The 10,445-nt window shown below is 41.4% G+C and overlaps 1 protein-coding gene across 2 annotated transcripts; it reads left to right on the top strand.

Annotated features, from left to right (window-relative positions):
• Positions 1–2,087: 2,087 nt before the first annotated feature.
• Positions 2,088–2,971, top strand: LOC117076324 (ATP synthase subunit C lysine N-methyltransferase). Of its 2 annotated transcripts, XM_033199692.1 has the most exons (2): positions 2,088–2,495; positions 2,540–2,765. In XM_033199692.1, the coding sequence occupies exons 1-2, from the start codon at positions 2,096–2,098 to the stop codon at positions 2,614–2,616; spliced, it is 477 nt and encodes a 158-aa protein (XP_033055583.1). In that variant the 5' UTR covers positions 2,088–2,095; the 3' UTR covers positions 2,617–2,765. The 2 variants fall into 2 exon arrangements, with proteins under 2 accessions (XP_033055583.1, XP_033055573.1); XM_033199682.1 differs by having other exon boundaries at positions 2,088–2,971.
• The last annotated feature ends 7,474 nt before the right edge of the window (positions 2,972–10,445 follow it).

The following is a 10,445-nucleotide window of genomic DNA, read 5'->3' as shown; positions in this document are numbered from 1 at the left end:
GTCACAACTAGGGAAGTGTGGCACAGGATACTGGCATCTACTGGATAGACGCCAGGGATGCTGCTAAATATCCTATAACACACAGGCTAGGCTCCCACAACAAAGAATTATCCAGCCTGAAATGTCTATCATGCTGAAATTATGAAACCTTGAGCTATAAGTAACTGGCCCCAATGTGACCCTCCGCAGCAGAGACCCAAGCTAACAGATCTGTGCAGGAGTGCTTTATTCTTTGCCAGGCTGTAGGCACTCCCACGCTTCATGGACCTAAATTTAAACTTGAGCTAGCTGAAAACTAGTTCAAAGTCTTTACTAGATTCTGATTTTGTTCAGAAATGAAAAGCTTACTTTTCCAAGGAGTTCAAAACAGAATTCTGCCAAATAGTCAGTGGTATTCGTTTCTTTATACTATATTCCATATTCCCCTGCAGAATACTAAAAAAAAAAAAAAAAAAAAAAAACTATAAACTAACTTATTTACATTCTAAGGGCTAATTGTGACTTGTATTCTAACCTTATGCTTTCTGCAAAAAGTGTGAAAGATCAAAATACTCCATTTGATGCCGACGCTTGATCCAAGAAGACACACACACACACACAGACTCAAGGGATTTAAATAATGCTCTTCACCCTCAACCAGGAAGTGGGATGTGTCATTTCACAATGTGGTTGCTGAAGAATACACTCCTAAATGCATCTGCCCTTCTCACTCTTCTCTTTCCTCAACCTGGCATTCATGGCCTGCTTGTTGACATATATTTCATGCCAAATGGTGCTCAGAAGTCATAGCACCAGTGGGGACTGAGTTGAGAAGTGTTTCAGAAATAAGAATATCCTTGAGAGGGAAAGATGTGAAACTTAATAGGAGTTAGACAAGTTGTAATAGAAATTTAGCAAATAGATATTTACCTGTGAAAATGACAAAATGTATGTTAAATCACATAAATTATATCTTTATATACCAAAGAGCGCCGCCACCCAGACTCCATATGTGCCACAGTACAGATAGATTTTTTAAAGCCTGGTCGACTTTTCCATATTTGGTTTCTTCTCATCTCTGAGCACAATAAACACTGAACTGGTCAGTACATGTAAACTAAGAAGGAAAACTCTTGGCCCTTGATACAAGCCAAAAATGGCCAGAAAGCTTGAGAGTCAACCAGTGAAGTACTTGTGCTTTCCAAAGAGCTTTGTTCTGCTAGAAACTCTCAGTGACAAGAATGCCTAGTTTCATTTGACAGGGTTCAGAATCAAGCACTACCCTTAGACCTGGACAGGAGGCTGTCCTGCCCTAATGCCATGCTCTTGAGTGATCCCCCTCCAAGGGATGAGGAGCCAACAAGACCAGAACTGCCCAGCTGCCCAAAGGCCACACTCTGGAGGCTCAGGACCTGTAATTCCTGTTCAAACAGCCCCAAACTTGCTCTGAGAGCTACATAAGCCTTTCCCAGGTTTGTTCTTTCTTTCCAACAGAGCACCTGGGCTTGAAGAGTGAGCAAAAGACATTTGTACATGGTGTTTTTGAAAAGGTATGGGGAATGGAGCTTGGGAATACATGCTAGGTAGGGTACCCACACTTTGTAAGTCAGGCCCTCATGGTACAGAACAGAGCAAGGGATGGAAGAGAAGGGCTGGGGGCAAGGTAAGAAGAACAGAGGTCAAGGCCCCAGGACCATGAATACTCAACTCTCTGAATACTGCCACAATCTGGCTAACTTCAAATAGTTTAAGAGGCTGGACAAGGTGGCTCATCCCTGTAATATTAGCACTTTAGGAGGCCAATGTGGGAGGATCCCCTAAGCCAAGGAGTTTGAGAACAGCCCTGGCAACATGGGGGAACCCCATCTCTCCAAAAATAAAAATTAGCTGGGCATAGTGGCACACACCTGCAGTCCCAGCTACTCAGGAGGCTGATGTGGGAGAATCACTTGAGCCAGGGAGGTGAAAGCTACAGTAAGCTATGATTGTGCCACTGCACTCCAGCCTTGGTGACAGAGGAAGACCGTGTGTCAAAAAGAAAAAATAAATAAGAATTCTAAATGTGAATCTGATTTTTTATGTCTTTAAGAAGGTGTTTTGACTTGGAAATCTCGCGATGGAGGGAGGAGGAGGTGTACCCCTAGAAACACTTACAGAAGAAAGTCAGTCAAGACATGTTCTACCTGCAAGTTTTGAAGCCAACAGTTTGCAGAAAAGCAACTGGGGGTTCTTACTTACTGGACTTGTGAGTGGGACCCTGGTGGCTGTGTATGCTGTAGCCACACCGTTTATAATGCCAGCCCTTCGAAAAGTCTGTTTGCCATTTGTACCTGCAACTACGAAGCAGATTGAGAATGTTGTGAAAATGTTGCAATGCAGAAGAGGATCTCTTGTAGACATCGGTAGTGGCGACGGACGCATTGTCATAGCGGCTGCGAAGGAAGGGTTCACAGCAGTTGGTTATGAATTAAACCCATGGCTAGTTTGGTACTCCAGATACCGCGCTTGGCGAGAAGGTGTGCGTGGTTCTGCCAAATTTTATATTTCGGATTTGTGGAAGGTTACTTTTTCGCAGTACTCGAACGTTGTTATTTTCGGTGTGCCTCAGATGATGCTGCAGTTGGAGAAGAAACTTGAACTTGAACTTGACGATGATGCACGAGTCATTGCTTGCCGGTTTCCCTTCCCACACTGGACTCCAGACCATGTCACTGGGGAGGGGATAGACACAGTATGGGCATATGACGCGAGCACGTTTAGAGGCCATGAAAAGAGGCGCTGAACATCGATGCATTTCCAGCCGCCCATTCAAGCATAAACTTTACTGAGAGTGCTTTTCTGAAATGTTGTAGTCTTCCCCGATCTTGTAGAGAGTTACAGCTGTGTCCTTAGACAGAAGCGTAATTGTCTAGTTTGGAATGAGAAATTACTATTACTTTCCTTAACTGTTGGAGAAAACAAACAGAAGAAAAATAGGTAGATTTAAAATCTGCTTTTGGCCGGGCACAGTGGCTCAAGCCTGTAATCCCAGCACTTTGGGAGGCCGAGACGGGCGGATCACGAGGTCAGGAGATCGAGACCATCCTGGCGAACACGGTGAAACCCCGTCTCTACTAAAAATACAAAAACTAGCCGGGCGAGGTGGCGGGCGCCTGTAGTCCCAGCTACTCGGGAGGCTGAGGCAGGAGAATGGCGTAAACCCGGGAGGCGGAGCTTGTAGTGAGCTGAGATGTGGCCACTGCACTCCAGTCCCGGTGACAGAGCGAGACTCCGCCTCAAAAAAAAAAATAAATAAATAAATAAAAATCTGAAAAAAAAAAAAAAAAAAAAAAGAAGGTGTTTTATCAAGACAGGTAAATAGAACATTTTATTTAACAGTCTGGTAGCTTAATTTATAACTTTTAAATATGTAACCATGAGAAATGTGGGCTTGCATTTGTTCTCTTACCCCATTTCTGAAAATAAAATAATGTGAGAATTGCTCCTCACCAAAGTCCTGCCTCCCATAATAGCTTTTGCCATATCGAGTTCACTGGAGGTGGTTTTGCTCTTAACTTCACTCTATCTTAACTATGTTTCCCCTGCCTCGTGGAGTTTGGATGGCACCATGTATTCCAATTTGTTGGGCATTTTTTATCCACAATCTGCTCGCTGACAATCTGCTAACTAGACCTTTGTTTCTAGGTAGCTTATTGAACTGGATTTAACCTTGTATTTTTTATCCTTTCCTTACCCTTCTCACCCTCCTCTGTCCCAGGCAGGCACCCACATTCATGCTTTATTGCTCCCTCCCCTATAACTCCTTTTACAAAGTCTGACTCATTTCAGGCCCTTTATGTGTTCCTTCTGGCTTCATCTATCATGACTGCCTGCCAATTTCTCACAGTCTCTGCTCCTCCGCTCCGCATACTTTCTGGCTGCTTCTCAGTTCTCATTCTTCAGCAATTTCAATTGCTTACACCCAATAAGCATTTGCCTTCTTCCTTTGCTTCTTGTATCTTTATGGGAGATAGGAAATTAATTGTTTATTCCCAATTTTGGTATTCTTCCTCTCAATTCCTCCCAGACATTGAGTCTCCACCCCACTGGGGGGTAAGAATAATAATAATTTTAAAAATTGCTTTTGTAAGAATGGAAAGGAAGTGATCCCATTCCTCCCCATCATAAAGGTCATGGCTGGCATTACTCTAACAAAGACAAGTTCAGAAGAGAAAAGCATGGCAAACTTATGTGATCATAGTTTGATGTAACACAGGATTTTTGCTTAGGTTGAATGGAGTAATGGCAGCCATGTAAAAATATGAGAGGACAAAACAGTTATAATCTAATGCCAAGAGACTTGAGTGTGGAAACTTAGCAAGTCTTGTCCAAAATTTTATTTGGACTCTCTGTGCAGCATTTTTTCCTCTTGGATATGGGGTAGGACCCCTTTGAAATGGGGTCTTAATTTCTTCAAAACCAGCTGTTACACAGAAAGGCAGTTTGCTGGGAGCTGAGAGTAATATTTTTAGATTTTATGGTTGGCTTTGGGGAAAAAATGGCTCTGGTTTCTCTGACCTGCCTAGGGGAAGAGAGATTCTCATTTCCATGCCTTGCCTCGGGGGAGATTGAGGGCGAAGAGATGAGAAGACAGGAGAAGGTCAGAGACTTTGCTTCTAAGGCTGTTCCTTAGGCCTTTTGTTGGGGTGTTGTTTTCTGAGCCCCAGCACCTCTACTCCAACACTGACTAGATTGCAGCTGGCTTCTGAAGCTGGGAGAGTGCCATATCCACCAGTGACTTTCCAATCATTGCTTCGCTTTCATTTCTTCTCAATTTCTTTTTTCTCTTTAAATAAAATTTGCCAAGAAACTTTACAAAGTGACTAGAAATATACCAGAGTTAAAATCCTTTACCAAGACCACTTTATATATCTAAATATGAGTTACTAAGGTGGCTGAGAGGCTGTCTTGTGTTTATGTGTTTATGTGGCTTTGAGATTATGTGTTTTATTTTATAAAATTAGTGATTATTTAGGTTGATAAAATGACATGAGACTTTTTGAAAATTTATCCTGGAGGCCAGGCATAGTGGCTCATGTCTATAATCCCAGCACTTTGGGAGTCTGAGGCAGGCAGATCACCTGGGGTCAGGAGTTCAAGACCAGCGTGGCTAACATGGTGAAACCCTGTCTCTACTAAAAATGCAAGAATTAGCTGGGCCTGGTGGCAGGCGCCTGTAATCCCACCTACTCGGGAGGCTGAGGTGGGAGAATCGCTTGAACCTGGGAGGCAGAGTTTGCAGTGAGCAGAGATCACACCACTGAACTCCAGCCTGGGCGACAAGAGCGAAACTCCATCTCAACAAAAGAAGAAAGAAAAAAAAAAAAAGAAAAGAAAAATTACCCTGGAATTGCAAGACTCACTATGCTGGAAAGAACTTTAGAGATTATCCAGCTCCAATCCCTTGTTTACTAGTAGAAAGACTTGGAACAGAAATTTAAGCAGTTCGCCAAATAATAAATTATAGCTATTATGTATAGCTTATGTGCTGGGGACCTCATCTAATACTTAAAGCAAGTAATTTCTATAGCAAATATACTATTTTATGGTAAAAATTTTAGAAGTATTCCTATTAAAACCAGGAACAAGGCATGATGACTTTTATTACTGCCACTCTTTGACATTGTTCTAGAGGGCCAGGCCTAATAAAATAAGAAAAAGAGTATTTTATATATAAGGAACACTTAGAAATGTTTACATGGCCACAAAGTAAAAGACTCACAGTATGAATCACATGAAAAATTATAACTTTTATGTTTAAAAAAGTGACAATGTAAACAAAATTAAGAAACAAATGAAAAATGGGGAAAATATTTGGAGTCTACATGGAGAAACAAGATTAATATGTGCAGTATGTAAATCAGTTAAAAAGAAATAAATACCAAGAGAAAAATGAGACAAAATACATAAATAGAAGATGAAATTCAAAGGGTCAATAAATGTGAAGCATCACACTAGCATCAGATCGGAGGTAAACGAGAAAAAAAAAATGTTAGTTGTATAAAGCCACCAAAATCGTACTGTAGTAAGTTTTGTATTAAATCTCCTGACAAGTCATCATCATGGCAGATGGGAGGGAGGAATAGATTGTAGCTCCAACTCAGACAGACACAGCAGCATGCAGAGGCTCACATCGTGAATTTTAGCTACAGATAAACTGCAAGCACAACCAGCAATCCTAAGAGGACCTACAGACCCTCTGAAGGAAGCAGACTGATCCTGCAGGACCGAGGAGACACCCCAAATACTGTGAGTGCCCCAACTGCAGAAGTGGGAAAGGGAGAGCCTCCTCTCCTGAACACACACCCCACTGGAGAAACTGAAAGTCTTTTTGCAGGGGAAGTTTCTGACCTTGCCTGGAGCTGAGTCAATTTAGAGAACCAAGCAAAATCCAGGGGTAGAGAAAGCAGCAGAAAGGCCCTGGGAGCTCACTGGGTCCCCAGGCAGGCCATTCCTGCCTGGCACCACAGGGTTCCAATGGGAGGGTGGCCAGAGGAGCCAGAGGGCAGGGATGAACACCACAGGGAGAAGGAAATCTCCAGCTAACTTAGGAACAATTTGAACTGGGTGAGAAACCTCCTGGCCAGAACTCAGAGGAGGGCACAAATCCAGTGTGCAGACTCCACAGGCAGGGGAAGAACTAAGCCCTTTTCTTTTGCAGCTGGAAGGTGAGTAACCTGGGGTAAGTTCTCAAGCCCAGCTTGCCCAACACCTGGAAACAGACTTGGAGCTGTTAAGGGGGGCATAGTGGGAGTGAGACCAAACTAGCCCTTTGGTTTGCATGGGAGCTGGGTGAGGCCTATGACTGCTGGCTTTCCCCCACTTCCCTGACAACCTGCATGGCTCAGCAGAGGCAGCCATAATCCTCCTAGGTACACAACTTCATTGACCAGGAACCTCACCCCATCCCCCATAGCAGCCGCAGCAAGACCTGCCCAATGAGAGTCTGAGCTCAGACATCCCAGCCCTGCCTCCACCTGATAGTCCTTCCCTACCCACCCTGGTAGCTGGGGACAAAGGACATAAAATCTTGGGCGTTCTAGGGCCCCGGCCACTGCTGGTTCCTCTTTATATACCAAAGCTGATGCTCTCTGGAAAGCACCATGGCACCATGTCCCGGCAGGAAGCCAACCAGAACAAAAACAGAGCATTAAACCACTAAAGTTAAGAACCCTCACAGAGTCCACTGCACCTCCCTGCCACTTCCACCAGAACAGGTGCTGGTATCCACAGCTAAGAGACCCATAGACAGTTCACATCACAGGACTCTACACAGACAACCCCCAGTACCAGCCCAGAGCCTGGCAGACTTACTGGGCAGCTAGACCCCCAGAAAAGAGACAACAATTGCTGCAGTTTGGCTCACAGGAAGCCACATTGATAGGAAAAGGGGGAGAGTACTACATCAAGGGAACACCCCACGGGACAAAATAATCTGAACAATAGACTTCATCTCTAGACCTTCCCTCTGACAGAGCCTACCCATATGAGAAGGAACCAGGAAACCAACTCTGGTAATATGACAAAACAAGGCTCTTTAACACCCCCAAAAAATCACACTAGTTCACCAGCAATGGATCCAAACCAAGAAGAAAACACTTATTTACCTAAAAAAGAATTCAGGAGGTTAGTTATTAAGCTAATAAGGGAGGCACCAGAGAATGGCAAAGTCCAATGCAAGGAAATCTAAAATAACAATACAAGAAGTAAAGGGAGAAATATTCAAGCAAATAGTTTAAAGAAAAAATAATCAAAAATTCAGGAAACACGGGACACACTTATAGCAAGGCAAAATGCTCTGGAAAGTCTCAGCAATAGAACCGAACAAGTAGAAGAAAGAAATTCAGAGCTTCAAATTAACCCAATCCAACAAAGACAAAGAAAAAAGAATAAGAAAATATGAACAAAGCCTCCAAGAAGTCTGTGTTATGTTAAGCAAACAAACCCAAGAATAATTGGTGTTCCTGAGGAAGAAGAGAATTCTAAAAGCTTGGAAAACATATTTGGGGGAATAATCGAGGAAAACTTCCTCAGCCTTGCTAGAGACCTAGACATCCAAATACAAGAGGCACAAAGGACACCTGGGAAATCTGTTGCAAAAAGACCATCGCCTAGACACATTGTCAACAGGTTATTGGAAGTTAAAGCAAAGGAAAGAATCTTAAGAGCTGTGAGACAGAAGCACTAGGTAACCTATAAAGGAAAACCTGTCAATTAACAGCAGATTTCTCAGCAGAAACCCTACAAACTAGCAAGGATTGGGGGCCCCTATCTTCAGCCTCCTCAACAAAAAAATTATTTAGCCAAGAATTTTGTATCCAGCAAAACTAAGCATCATATATGAAGGAAAAGTACAGTCTTTTTCAGACAAACACTGAAAGAATTCACCACTACCAAGCCACCAATACAGGAACTGCTAAAAGGAGTTCTAATTTTTGAAACAAATCCTGGAAACACATCAAACCAGAACCTCTTTAAAGCATAAATCACATAGGACCTATAAAACAAAAATACAAGTTAAGTAGCAAAAACAAAAAAACAACCAAAGTACACATGCAACAAATAGCACAATGAATGCAATGGTACCTCACATCTCAGTACTAACATTGAATGTAAATAGCCTAAATGCTTCACTTAAAATGTACGGAACTGCAGAATGGATAAGAACTCATGAACCAACTATCTGCTGCCTTCAGGAGACTCACTTAACACATAAGGACTCACATAAACCTAAAGGGGTGGCAAAAGGCATTTCATGCAAATGGACACCAAAAGGGGTGTTTATTTATCAGACAAAATAAATCTTAAAGTAACAGCAGTTAAAAGAGACAAAGAAGGACATTATATAATGATAAAAGGCTTTGTCCAACAGGAAAATATCACAGTCCTAAACAAATATGCACCTAACACTGGAGCTCCCAAATTTATAGAACAATTACTAAAAGACCTAAGAAATGAGATAAACAGCAACACAACAATAGTGGGGGACTTCAATACTGCACTGACAGATAATCAAGACAGAAAGTCTACAGAGAAATAATGAATTTAAACTATACCTTGGAACAAATGGACTTAACAGATGTATACAGAACATTTCATCCAACAACTGCAGCATACACATTTTATTCAGCAGCACATGGAACTTTCTCCAAAATAGACCATATGATAGGCCATAAAACGAGCCTCAATAAACATAAGAAAACTGAAATTATACCAAGCACTCTCTCCGATCACAGTGGAATAAACCTGGAAATCAACTCCAAAGGAACTTTCAAAACCATGCAAATATGTGGAAATCAAATAACCTGCTCCTGAATAAGCATTGGGTCAAAAGTAAAATCAAGATGGAAATTTAAAAATTCTTTGAACTGAACAGCAATAATGACACAACCTGTTAAGAACTCTGGGATGCAGCAAAGTTGGTGCTATGAGGAAGTTCATAGCACTAAATGCCTACATCAAAAAGACTGAAAGAGCACAAACTGACATTCTAAGGTCACACTAAAGGAACTGAGAAACAATAACATACCAAACCCAAACCCAGCAGAAGAAAGGAAATAGCCAATATCACAGCAGAACTAAATGAAATTAAAACAAACAAACAAAAAAAGATAAATGAAACAAGATAAAGATAAAAAGATAAATGAAACCGGTTCTTTGAAAAGATAAATGAAATTGATAGACCATTAGCAAGATTAACCAAGAAAAGAAGAGAGAAAATCCAAATAACCTCATTAAGAAATGAAACAGGAAACATTACAACTGACAGCACTGAAATACAAAAGACTATGAACACCTTTATGCACATAAACTAGAAAACCTAGACGAGGTGGATAAATTCTCAGAAAAATACAACCCTCCTAGCTTAAATCAGGAAGAATTAGATACCCTGAACAGACCAAAAACAAGCAGTAAGATTGAAATGGTAATTTAAAAACTACCAACAAAAAAAATCCCAGGACAAGATGGATTCACAGCAGAATTCTACCAGACATTCAAAGAAGAATTGGTACCAATCCTATTGACACTATTCCACAAGACAGAGAAAGAAGGAATTCTCCCTGATTCATTCTATGAAGCCAGCATCACCCTAGTATCAAAACCAGGAAATGACATAACCAAAAACGAAAACTACAGACTGGTATCCTTGATGAATATAGATGGTAAAATCCTCAACAAAATACTAGCTAACTGAATCCAACAACATATCAAAAAGATAATCCACCAAGATCAAGTGGGTTTCATACCAGGGATGCAGGAATGGTTTAACAAACACAAGTCAATAAATGTGATACACTATATAAACAGAATTAAAAACAAAAATTACAGAATCATCTCAATAAATGCAGAAAAAAAATTTGACAAAATCCACTATCCCATTATGATTAAAACTCTCAGCAAAATCAGCATACAAGGGACATACCTCA

Source organism: Trachypithecus francoisi, unplaced genomic scaffold, assembly GCF_009764315.1.
Source record: "Trachypithecus francoisi isolate TF-2019V2 unplaced genomic scaffold, Tfra_2.0 Lachesis_group0, whole genome shotgun sequence".
In the NCBI taxonomy this organism is placed as follows: Eukaryota; Metazoa; Chordata; class Mammalia; order Primates; family Cercopithecidae; genus Trachypithecus; species Trachypithecus francoisi.
The sequence above is the reverse complement of the archived record's forward strand: the minus strand, read 5'-3'. Positions and strand labels throughout refer to the sequence as shown.